This window comes from Amphiura filiformis, chromosome 6 (genome assembly GCF_039555335.1).
Source record: "Amphiura filiformis chromosome 6, Afil_fr2py, whole genome shotgun sequence".
NCBI classification, from domain to species: domain Eukaryota; kingdom Metazoa; phylum Echinodermata; class Ophiuroidea; order Amphilepidida; family Amphiuridae; genus Amphiura; species Amphiura filiformis.
In genome coordinates this window covers 16,921,378-16,935,143 of record NC_092633.1, presented here as the reverse complement: position 1 = coordinate 16,935,143, position 13,766 = coordinate 16,921,378, and the positions used below count along the sequence as shown (strand labels likewise).

Genomic DNA, 13,766 nt, shown 5'->3' with positions numbered 1-13,766 from the left:
TGTAAACAGTGTATTATTTAGACATATAATAAATATATTCACGGGATTTATCATAATTGTATGTTGATTTTAATAATAAAAAGTCCATTTAGTGTGTAGTAATTACCATGATGAGCCTATATAAATTTGCATGATTTCACCGTCTGTTCTGAGATTTTCAATAGTCGCAATAATAGTATTATTCTTCACAATTTAAAAAAAAAAACCGAGGTAAAACGAAAAGTTTGTCATGCGAAAATTATTACATCTAAATATAGGCCTACCTTTAGGGAGTGTTCATAAGTATTTTGGTAGGGTACCTGCAGGTAATATGGGACCATTAAGGACGTTTAGCTTATTTGCATAAAAACTAAAGAAGATATGCCCACAAGAGATTGTTATGATGAACAACCTGTCCTTTAAGATTAATAAAACAGGCAATGTTACCTTGTTTTTATGTTTGTTTGGACGCTATGACGTCAAAATGACGTCATCGTCAAGTGTCCCATATTACCTGCATGTGCAGGTAATATGGGACACTGTGTTATCTTTATGGTGAAAATCAAAAAGTTCAGAAAATCACTCTTTTGTTCTAAAAACATTTTTGTTACATGATTTTGAATGTTAAATGCAAATTTCTACAAGAAAATTCAATTTTCTAAATAGTTTTGCTTTTCGCATTGACAATGCACACAATTTCCTATGTGTCCCATATTACCTGCACCCATTCAGTTGAAAATCAGAGAAAATAATCATTTATAAAGGAAAGTGCCACTTGTCAGTGGAATTTTACCTGCTGATAAGCTTAACCCATCACCTAAAGATCATAAAAATGACAAATGCCCCTCAGTACCAGAGTTTTTGGATACACAATCATAAAATGTGACGTCATTGATTTTATATCAGGCCAAAAAAACGACATATTTTTTTGGGCAATTTCACTCTTTTTGGCATTGATTTCCAAGAGTTTGATACACAGACTCCAAAACTGCATTTCTAGAAGCACAATTGATGTCTCTAAACACTTAACAAATCAACTTAAGGGGGTACTACACCCATTGATTTTTTTTTTGCATTTTTTTGCATTTTGTGAAGAAATTACAAAAAAATTGGACAAAGTGGTATGCAAAATGAAGGGGCAAATCTTCTCGTTTTATTGGTGGTATCGGTATCAATGTAGCTTACATGCTTTTACAGATAGAAGCCAAAAGGAGGTACATCACTGATGATTTAAATTCACTTCATTTTGGAAAGCTTACACTGAAAACTTTAATTGGTCAGCTTGACTAACGTAAAGTTAGTCCAGATGGTGCCCATCTTGACTAACGTAAGGCTAGTCAAGCCTGCTTGACTAACGTGCTTGACCAACTTGACGTTAGTCGAGCCGGCTCGACTAACTTGCTTGACTAGCTTGGACGTTAGTCAAGCCTGCTTGACTAACGTTAGGTTAGTCGCTCGACTAGTTTATGACTAACTTTAAGTTAGTACAGATGGTGTCCATCTTGACTAACCTAACGTTAGTCAAGCAGTTCTAAGCTAGTCAGGCAGCTGCTTGACTAGCTTGCTTGACTAGCGTGCTGCAAACCACGTTACTGATAAAAAATTGAAAAAAAAGAGACAAATGTGGATGTTTATCTTGTCTGGTGGGATTTATTCTCATAGTTTTGCGTTTTGAAACTGATATATTACTTGAAGAAAATCCTCTTACCTGGTAATCATGATGACGACACATTTATGACCACTTACCTTCATTGGGAATTGAACTCGGACCTGGAGATTACAAACCCTATACACTCACCACTAGACCACGGAGGCACTTACAAAATCATGGAACATAATATTAGTACTTATCATGTTTAGTATGCTTACCTTAGATTTTAAACTCTGTAATCGCATGTGAATATCCAAAATATCACTAAATTACATTAAAAACCATCAGAAAGCTTTTACAAATATAAACAGTAGTGTTGTTAACACTGATGTTAGTGCCAGGTTGTCAATCCTAAACTTTCCATTCCGATGATATTATTTAACTATTACTAGACAACTACGTATAATGGGGTAGCCATTTCAAAGCAATTTCCTATGTGTTGAACATGCACGTGCAAAGCGGTTGCGCAATTTAGTATTGTGAAATGAAAGTTACGAACGTCATTGGCTTGACTAACCTAAAGCTAGTCAAGCAGGCTTGACTAACCTAAAGTTAGTCAAGCAGGCTTGACTAACCTAAAGCTAGTCAAGCCGGTTTGTATCTTCAAGTTAGTCAAGCCATCGATATTGTAAGCTAGTCAAGCACCGCATTACACGTTAGTCAAGCAGACTTGACTAGCTTATCAAAATTGCAAGCTAGTCCAGCAGGCTGGACTAGCTTGAGCTACGGGCTTGACTAATGTTAGGTTGGTCAGGCAGGCTGGAATAACCTGCTTGACTAGCTTTAAGTTAGTCAAGCAACTGCCTGACTAGTTTAAGTTTTCAGTGTACTATCAACGGATTTCGTTAAAATTTTGGATATGTGTTGCTAACACATTAGGGAAATAAAGTTGATATGTAAAATGGGAATAAGTGGTTCCTGATTTCTTTTATGACTTCATGAACTTGGTGCTCCACAACTATCAAAAAAGGAACTGGTTAAAATGCTTCTATTTTCAATGTTGAGCTATATTTTGTATTTTTAACTTGCGACATTATTGCACTGAAACTTAATTAAGCCATAGGTAACAGGTTACAACAACCATACTACAGCAATGATGAAAAAAATTGTATTTCTTGTCACCTATACAACCATATTGGGTAGTTTTCCGTAAGCTTACCTTTTGTGATTTTGGTAACTATTTTATATTTATTTGTGAAATCCGTCTCAACTAGGCATTCTAAATTGTACTCACCATTTACATCCCAAGGTATATTAGTATATCCACCATGCACTTCTCGATATATATCCAGTTAAAGACAGAATATCAAAATTATGTCTCATATGATATCACAGACTCTCACATGTGTATTCAAAATTGATGCTTAAATTTGACCTGAACCAATTGACCTATAACCTGACATACGGTGACCTAATAGCCTTTTCTTCTCCTAACAACTAATGACTATACATCCATTGTATAAGTGTTTATTTAATTTATTCAGTGTTATATCATGGTAGGTATTTTGCATGCACCACTATAGATTTTCTATAGAGAGTATAACAAAGGATTTAATGTATTCTATTTATGTACCCTACTTGAACATTTTGTAAAGAATAAATTATGGTTTGTTATGAAACACAGATCTGAGTTACTAGGTTACAGTAAACAAAAAATATATAGGGTTAAAAATGACTTACTAAAATGGTTGAAAGTCACTTTATATGTAGATATATTTTATAAGTTAAGGACATGAGGTGATAAACATATATATGTACTTAATAAATTTGCAAGAAAAAAAAGCAGAGGGGTACTGATGAAAATCGGGGTATTATATCGCCTTAAAGTGTTTACCTTCTCTAAGCTCCTTTTTGTTAAAATGAAAACAGGTGTCCCATATTACCTGCTGTCCCATATTACCTGCACCTACCCTATATCATGTATATAGGCCTGGGGAGGGTGGAGAATCTGGAACTTCCCCGTCAAAACAATTACTGACCCCCCTCCCCCCTCGTGGAAGATTGGCAGAAATTAAGCTGGGAGATTTTGAAAAAACCAAAAACTTCCCCTACTACATGAGCAAAAACAACCTTCACTATATATCACTAAAAAAAACTTTCCCCATAACTGTGTATAAATAATGCATGAAAAATTTAAAAAACAACGCCTAGGCAATATTGTGCAAAACAAGCAAACAAACAAGCAAACAAAAAATCTTGCCGTCTTTGGCCCCCCTGGAAGTCAAATGGTCCGTCCCTGAATCGTACCACTGGTAGGCTTTGATCCAGGAGTATGTTGACATATAGGTGGCGGCCAGAAGCGGGGGTGGGGGACAGGGGACACATCCACTGGGGATGTCCTCCCTTAATCATAAATAAGAGAAAAAAATACAAGAGTTTCTCGGGTACACCCGTCAGTCCGAACCACCGCTAACGCTAAACCTAACCCTAACCCTTACCCTAAACTTAACCCTAACCTAACCCTAAACCTAACCCAGGCGGCGAGTGGCATGATCTAGCTGGTAACTTTTTCCCGTGTTATGTACACGTGTGCATCTTTATTTTTAGTTCGATAAACACTATGTTTTCGACCAAAATAGGGTGAAATTGCAGCAATCATCATAATTCATCATCAATTATGAGCTCTCGCACTCCGCGCCCAATTATGCCAGCGAGACCACTGAATGCTGACGATCTCAAATATCAGTGTTTTTTTTATAATATGCCCTATTTCGGGCAATGGTTGCAGTAAAATGCTCTTTAACCTTTTCCCAAGATCATTTGGAATCCATTGTGATTTAATTATGTGGAGCGAGCGCATCGAGCATGAAGTTTTGCATTATATACTTTGAAGATTTTGTCAACGTATAAGGGACCGTTCACAAACACTTGTTAAGGGGGCCTGATGCAAAAAAAAATCATCGCGAAAAATAATTTTTCGGGGTCCCCTTTTCAGATCTCAAAATTTCAGCCCTTTTTTTTTTTTTTTGACATGAAAATTATGGGTCAACAACACCATAGAAAAGCATATAAACTCAATTTTCCCAGGAAAATTTGTGGTCATTTTTTTTCAGGACTTCTAAGGGTCCCCTTTTTGTATCAGGCCCCCCTAACAAGTGTTTCTGAACGGTCCCTAATGTTTAAAAAAAGTGTGCCAAAATCACTTGCTTGCCCTAAACCTTCAAACTGTGAGCAGGTCAGGAATAGTTCAGGAGCTTTCAGGTATGTTCGGCCCTAATAATAATATAATACATTGCGATATCAGACCATTAATGATTATTAAAAAAAAAATCCCAGCACTCATGCAACTGCAAGCACAACGGAAATTCCCTTAATTCTGTATTGCGCAGCAAAATTTATGTCACTTTTCGGGTTATTTCAAAGGCTGCGCTGACTAAAAGAGGTATTGGCCTACATCAGAAAGAAATAGCAACAAAATTTCAAACCTTCAAACCTGCCTTTGTTTTCCAGCGTTTTCCATAACAAAAATGGCACCAACTCCAGGAGAAGAAGAATGCGATGCTTGCTGTCCAATTTGTTCCGAGTTGTATATCGGTGCTTATACTCCTAAGCAGCTACCTTGCCGGGGGTCACACACCATATGCGTCAAGTGCATTACAAAGATCAAGGACAGCTACTTGTTCTTCAAATGTCCCATGTGTTTAGACAGATATGATGTTCCACCGGGAGGACCAAGTGCATTGCCAACCAACAGAGCTATCCAAGAGATAGCAGAGAAATACCACGCCGCTAGCATCAAGAAGGGGCGTCCTCAGCCCAGGTCACAGAGTGGCGGAGGTAAGTAATGCAAAATTACAGGGTCTGGCAAAATTACTTTTTTTATATAGTCTCATACACTCTCTTTGCAAAAATGAGTTTGGTAATTTTTTTCAAATTATCATATTTTGTTTGGCATAAATATTTTGTAATGTTTACACATGTCCCAACATTATATAGCTAAATTCAATATGTGTTTTATAACTTGACAACAGAGCATACATGTAATTATGACCAGTGGCGATGGGTTGTGATGCCCGGGCGCGATTATTTTTGTTCACGGCAGTGAACATTTCCCCCACTTGAACCCATATCTCATATGCACAGTTTATCCCTTACATACACTGTGTCTTGAATAACTATTGTAGCCCATCAACCCTGTGATTATGAGGCGAGGAAATAATTCCTAATGCCTCATTTATTTATTTGTTTGCCTTTTTTCTAAGCATGTTTACTATTGGATTGAGCCATCACATGATTATAATAGGCTTTACTGATTGATGGGTAGGCCTAAGGTCAATGCTATTGTTTATTTTGTGATAAGGCTGAGCATATTACTGCATATATGAAAAATACACTGCTAATTTGATACAGGCGATTTACTCAATTCCTTCCAACTGACAAAACTTAATTCCTGTTATCTACCCAGTAATGTTTGCTTATCTTAATTGGATCCCAAATAATTATTGGGCCAAGGTTATTATCTGCATGGTATATTAATTGAATTGCAATAAGCCTATGATAGTGATAATGAGTTTCTTGGTGGATGGAGAGTTATATAGCCAGAGTCAGGATGTAGGAGTCATTATGCCTCAAATCACTAATTTATTGTAAGATCAGTGCAGAGTAGGTTAGATATGAAAATGGAAAGTTATAGAACAAATTACTATACACCTGATCCGTGAACTGTGTCTTTTTGAAAGACTCTTCTTGTTTCATATAATTTGTAAATTTTTGATTTTTTCCCCTTTTTCATAATTTAACACCGAATAAAGCAAAACTCACTGAAAAAATAAGATTTTCTGAACAATCAACTGATACACATGCGTTTGGCCGTATAAAATTAATGTTTCGGTTCTCGTACCCCCCCCCCCTCTTCAATTTCTAGGATTTGTCAGATTTTTTCAGACTTTGGAATACTTTAGGAAAACCAAAAAATATAAATAAGAACATGCCCTTCCCCGCCCTCACTACTGACGGTGGACATAAAATTATTGCACAGCGCATGTCCCGTAATAATTATGATCGATCATCTAAAAAAAGAAAATTCCTTTGAAAAGGGAATGCCTTTTATTGTACATTCTGAAAGTATTCATCGAAGGGTTTAATATAATATCATTAACTAGTGCACCTGCAGCTGTGATGGTTCTGTAGCTATTAAGGCACCAGCTGCATGATATAGACACGGCTTGACCCCTGATGACCCTTTTTGACTTTATGACATGTTCCTGACATATCAATGATTCTTTTTACCATGTTTAAGCCCAATTGGGCACCCACCAAGTTTAAGCCCAATAGGGCAAATTTTGAATTCAGCCCCTAGATGACATTTGACCTTGGTTGGCCTCAATTTTGTTTCGAACATATATTCCCCTCATATCAAGAATTCCACCCACCAAGTTTGAGCCCGATCGGACAAAGTTTGAAATTTGACCCCTCCGTAATGACCTTTGACCTCGGTTGACCTCGATTTTATTTCGTGCATTATATTACCCTCTTATCAAGGATCACACCTACCAAGTTTGGGCCCGATCGATCTATGTCTGAAATATCGGAACGATGAGCCAAAGCGCGGCGGAACGCATAGCCGGACAGACAGACAGACACACAACGCTTATTATTTTAGTAGTACTAGTGCGCCTGTAGCTGTAATGGCCCTTTAGCTATTATTGGGTATGTGGGCGCTTAGTGGGGTGTGTGGGCGCTTATTGGGGTATGTGGGCGGTTATTGGGGTATGTGGGCGCTTATTGGGGTTATTGGGGTATGTGGGCGCTTATTGGGTACGGGTGCTTATTGGGGTATGGGCGCTTATTGGGGTATGGACGCTTATTTGGGTTTGGGCGCTTATTGGGGTATGGGCGCTTATAGAAATTATTTTCAGCAAGTTTGGGCCCGATCGGACAAAGTTTTAAATTTAAAAATCATTTGCAGCAATGCATTCTGGGTAGACATTACAGTGCATTTCAAATTTGGCAGATAGCCAAAAGCTGAATGAAACATGTTCAGAGTTGTCTAGTACACATCTGTGTATCCACTTGCTGCTGTTTTTGCTATCCAGTTGGGGTATTTTATTAGGGCACCAGGTGCATGATAGAGATACTGCTTGACCCCTGATGACCCTTTTTGACTTTATGACATGTTCCCGACATATCATTGATTCTTTTTACCATGTTTAAGCCCAATTGGGCATACTCTACCATTTGACCTCATACGACCTTTGACCTCGAGTGACCTCGGTTTGATTTTGTTCATGCTCCCGTGACATGGAGAATACTTTAAACCAAATTGAGCGAAGTTTGAAATTTTGACCTCAGATGACCTTTGACCTCGGATGACCTCAATGTAATTTTTTTTAATGTTCCCCTCGTACAAAGGATTCCACCCACCAAGTTTGAGCCAGATCGGACAAAGTTTGAAATTTGACCCCTCACGATGACCTTTGACCTCGTTGACCTCGATTTTATTTCTCGCATATATTCCCCTGGTATCAAGGATTCCACCCACCAAGTTTGAGGGGGATATAATGTGCGAAACAAAATTGAGGTCAACCGAGGTCAAAGGTCATTTAGGGGCTAAATTTAAACTTTGCCCTTTTGGGCTTAAACTTGGTGGGTGGAGTCCTTCGTATGAGAGGAGCATGAAAAAAATTACATCGAGGTCATCCGAGGTCAAAGGTCATCTGGGGTCAAAATTTCAAACTGGACCCAATCTGGCTAAAAGTATTCTTTATATCACAGGAGCATGAACAAAATCAAACCGAGGTCACTCGAGGTCAAAGGTCGTATGGGGTCAAATCAGGCGCGTAGCAAGCGGGGGGGGACAGGGTGGACGACGAAGTCCATGGGCCCCAAGGGTTCAGGGGCCCCGAGCACAAAAGCGAATATTAAATAAGGGCTGATAATGGAGAGCAGGGCCGGATTTTTATATCATTGAGCCAGGATCCAGGGCAATTTTGGGCCCCAAAAGTCCTCGGCACGTGAGTTCGGGACCTCAAAATGTTGGCCTGGCCCGGGCCCATAAGGTAGGCTAAATCCCGCCCTGGTTAAAAGGGCCCGTACTGTTCCTTGTCCATGGGCCCCTTATGCTCTTGCTACGCCCCTGGGTCAAATGGGCTTAAACATGGTAAAAAGAATCATTGATATGTCAGGAACATGTCATAAAGTCAAAAAGGGTCATCAGAGGTCAAGCAGTATCTCTATCATGCACCTGGTGCACTAATAGCTACAGGGCCATTACAGCTGCAGGTGCACTAGTTATTTTATATAATTCAGTGTGGTATTCTTTATGATAAATCAATAAGATTATAACTTATCTTATCATCAATGTGTATGATAGTTTTCCAGATAATCATCAAAACCCTCACCGACCAAACAATCACCCTTGATGTAAGATCAACAGACACCATACCAGTCGTAAAGGGTAAACTCTACGAGAAAGAGGGCATCGAACCACGCTATCAGTATCTTGTATACAGAGGGAAACCGCTCAAAGATGACACACCGATTAATCGGAGAAAGACACTAGCAGATCTGAATATTGGCCGAGATGCTGTTATCCATAACATGCATAAGATGAAAGGAGGTTTTGAGATTCATCTACCCAGCTGGTTTGTGCAGGCAGGTAAATTATAGAGACATTCGTTCATTCGCTTGTTTGTCTCTTCATTCATTCATTCATTTATTCATTCATTCAATCATTCATGCATTCATTCATTCGTTCATTCATAATAGTGATAACGCGATGGCGCAGTAGTTTAATACGGTATACTCACCTATCTGCGTACAACGTTCCCTGGGCGGCGTCTTTATAGACGAATCCAATTTCACGCATTCCTACTCCTCAATGGCAGCCATAGCTGGGTCCTCGTCGGCTCCATCTCACCTAAAATGTGAAATGACGCGGCCTTGGAGGGTATTTTAAATTGCATTCTATCACCAGTGTTACACGTAGACAAAAGAATGATGTCAGTTTACAACACAAAAGAATCTAACATCGAATTTTAAGCGGCTTTAATCCACCCAATTGTACAGTCACAACACCAGTTTGGTGCTGCGGGGACCCAGTAATGGCCGACCAAATCCTGACCATGACTTGACTCGTTGGAATCGTCTAAAGGAGAGGTTGGGGCGCCGGATTCACCTGAAATAAATTATGTTATCCCCCCCCCCCCCAGCGTTGCAAATCAAACTTTTCGCGCGCTTCGTGTGCATTTCAACAGATAGGCCTATAGTCATTTGAAAGGCCATTATAACTTTGAGACCAAAATTCAACTTGATTATAACCATTAACCAAATTAATGGTATTTCTGCACATTTTCGCGCCGATATATATTTGGGGTGGGGAAATTTTATATCATTACCCCTATGCCACAACCCCGTAGCTACTGCACTGCAAATTGGCCAGAACACATGGAACGCGTTCATTAATGTAACGGTTTTTTAACACATGACACGTGTTCAACTTATTTTTAGAGAACACTAGTGTTAATGTAGAGAACACAGGTGTTATTACCTCAGAACACTAGTGTAACGTGTTCTAATCCTTTAAACACTGGTGTTCAAAATTACTATCTATGAACACCTCGGACACATTAAAGAAATGTAACGGTTTTTTAACACATGACACGTGTTCAAACATTGATTTCAGAATGCTGGTGTTCAACCTTTATTTATACATTTTAATCTCATTACTCGACAATAAACAAATGCATGGTAGTATTATAAACAAGATAATGGCGGTGTTCAGAAGAATTCCGATGAAATCCGAGAGTTTTCACCTAAGGCAAGCCCAATGCTCGAACCCTCGCCAATCGTATCTCCCGGCTGACAGCGCAACGCCTCCCGCTCGGCCATCTCGCCCTCTTGTGTCTCTCCGATGCTTGTTCATCACTGTCAACAGATACGGACTCTCAAAGTTGCCCTGAATTTCATTCTTCCCGAAATCCTTCGAATTTACTCTCACTATCATCCCATTTGTCTTGAAAAAGACATAGCGTTTCCACCCGGGGTTTCCACGTTGCATCGCCATTGTTGTTGTTGTTACTTATATCCCTCCTTCAAAGGAGCACCTTCTCGCTGACACGTCGCAGCTCTCCAACGCCTCTATCTGCTCATCCACATCGGTATCATTACCTCATGCGTTCCATTTTTGAACACCAGTATTCAATATAATCATTCAGAACCCTTGTGACACGTCTGATCAATACTGTGTGTTCTACATTATACTAAAAGAACACTAATGTGCTAGGCTTATCATATTTTCAAAAACACTAGTGTTCTAAAGAGACCATTATGAACATCCCGGACGCGTCTGAGAAGCGTCATGTGTTCGGGAAAATTTGCAGTGTGGGTGCACGAGGTCTTGTAACTTCCTAGAAAAACGTATCCAATCCTGCCAAAACAACAATGATTATGGAATATTACGGTGTACTATGAGGGACATGCAAACTTCAATCAGTTTTGGTAAACTTAAATCAGTTTTGGCAAACTTCAATCAGTTTTGCAAACTTCAATCCGGGACTTCAATCTATCTACTTACACACCCACACTCGCCACACCGCTGTATAAATTATTATGTTTAATCCCTGTGATATTTTTTTTGACCTACAAGTAATTTACATGATTCTTTTATATTCCTTTGCATATTTTCCCATACAGCTTGATGCGTCACGTTAACATGGTCAACAGTGTAGAAGAAGATGACCTGATATTAAAGAAGTCATACCGCCATTCCATGCAACTCCTTTGTGACAAGTCCACAGGATGGTCCTGTGTTTGTCATTTCAATGTCGGTTTTTGATATAGTTATTCAAAGATAATGTTATATCATTTTAGTTGTTTTTGTGGTCACTACAATCAAGCATTATAAGTAAATATGTACACATAATTGTAAATGGGTGGCATTTCATTCCCCTTCAAATAACGTGAAATTCTTAGACATAACATTCCAATTCTTTTATTGCAAGCTGTGTTCTTTAACATTTCCGTGGAATGAAAATTATGCTACATCCTATCATGCCTATAGGGAGGCCCATACAACCTTATTGGCAATGGCCAATGGAATGAAAGTGCTTTTTCAGGCACAATTTTCTTGCAATTCGTTGGTGACTGTGGTCCATGTAGCCTATATTATTTTTCCGAAGTTCAACTTGTATAACAAAAATATAGTCAACAATGGCTGATGAAAATGTTGGCCATTTTTTTCTTTCAAACAGGGTCAAGACATGTATTTGAAAGAATTGATTTTTCTGTTGTTTTAATGTCCATTAACATTCCATTTGGCATAATTAAAAAGAAAAGTTTTCATTTTTTTGTTGAAAAAAAAGCCAATTTTATGATTTTTGCAGAATTTGCCGATTTTCATGATTTAGCCTTAAAAATTCCACCCTATTGGTTTAAATGATGGATTGCCCGTTACCGTTATGATCCTTCAAGAAAACACATTTGTACGAAATTAAGCTTATTTTGCATTTTTTCCAAAAAATCTGTTTTTTAAAGACATTTTATCTCACAGAATATCCCCACCCACATCCCTTTTCCTCTCCACAACAGGTACTGTACCCAACAAGAAAAAACAAGCAAAGTGGAATCAAAGTTTATGGAAACTCTAGTTATCAGAAAAAAATGTGCCAAAATGGCACTTTTATTCAAAATGTATACTTCTACATTTACCATTTTGGTGTTTTTTTGTCAATTTATATTTGGAAAGTGCTTTTAGGTATTCATCTAATCTAAAAAGAAACAATTTATTACTTTCACAGTTCAAATGATGACATGTAAATTAAAATTTGCATTACATTAGAAATGGCTTTAAAAATGGGCTAAATAATGAGATTTGATGAATTTTCCATTTTCCAAAAATATGATTTTCCAAAAATGGTATTCAATTTATCACTTCTGATAATATTTTCTGTAATTTGGCAACTTATAAATACTCTCCACCATATCAAAATAATAGCAAGAAGTTAAAGTCACTTGCCATGAAAAGTCACTTTTTAAGGCTGAAAATGCACTTTTCCTCATTGCAAGCAATTGTTCCCCCAAAATGTGATTTTTAAAAGTCTCGTATTTATCTTTTCTGATTACAATTTCAGCAATTTTTATCTTTATAAGAACCCTCAAACACATATTCAATCATATCAACAGCAGTAATTTAAAGTCACTTGCCATTAAAAAACACTTCAAATCTAAAAATGCACGTTTCCTCAATCCAGGTTATTTTTTCCTAAGTGGTTTTTAAAATAATCGTACTTATCTCTTATCTACACTGCGTTGGGATTTCAGTGGTTCAAGACAAGTGGTTCATTATGTATGTCATAAATAAAGTACCGCTTGTATTGAGCATGTTGAGTCACTGAAATTCCAGTGTAGTAACTGGATTCCTTGTTCCTTTAATATACATAACTTTTTACCAGTGTGTTATTATTTTTTTGAGAAAAATGCAAAAATAGCCACAAATTTATCAAGGGGGTGGCACCACCTTAAATTTGGCTCACGTAATGTTTATGGTCACATTTTGATAGTGCAAGATTTAGCATTATTGGGCACAGATCCCGGGCACAGATCTGCAGGTTAAGATTTGGGATCCCAACCTCGTCCATAAGTTGCTTGATTTTTCTTTATGACAAAACTTAGCTTACTTTAATCACATGTTAATGTAGAATTTTAAAAACATAAATGTTTCCTTCGATCAAACATCAATAATAATGTATAATCAGGTGCCTAATTATTTGAAATAACCTCATTAAAACATGACCCTTTACACGGTCCTTAATAGCATGTTACCTTTAGAATCTATATTTTGTTTATTGGTAGGCCTAAGTCACGTTCAGAAACAAGTTTCTAGTGCTTTTGATTTCCATATATCGGTGTTTTAGGGCAAGAAACCCCTATTTGCAAAAGCTGCCAGATACTATAGTTTGAGATTATGCACAATATCCAATTCAGTAATTGTCAAATGTCTATAGAGCAGCAATTGCAGAAAGGACTTTCTTGCCCTAAACCCCAATGGAAATCAGAAGCACTATTAAACCCCTCGATATTGAGGTTGCATTACCATGACTACCGCTATACCAGATTAAATCCGTGTTCATTACATGTAGCAATGGTTATTCTATTGGCTATATATTTTGCTAATAAACACAACCGACTTCATAATTTG

At 37.9% G+C, this 13,766-nt stretch overlaps 1 protein-coding gene across 1 annotated transcript; it reads left to right on the top strand.

The window, feature by feature from the left end:
- Positions 1-4,939: 4,939 nt before the first annotated feature.
- LOC140155075 (uncharacterized) lies at positions 4,940-13,766 on the top strand. Its single transcript, XM_072177763.1, has 3 exons — positions 4,940-5,407; positions 8,943-9,227; positions 11,264-13,766. The coding sequence occupies exons 1-3, from the start codon at positions 5,098-5,100 to the stop codon at positions 11,266-11,268; spliced, it is 600 nt and encodes a 199-aa protein (XP_072033864.1). The 5' UTR covers positions 4,940-5,097; the 3' UTR covers positions 11,269-13,766.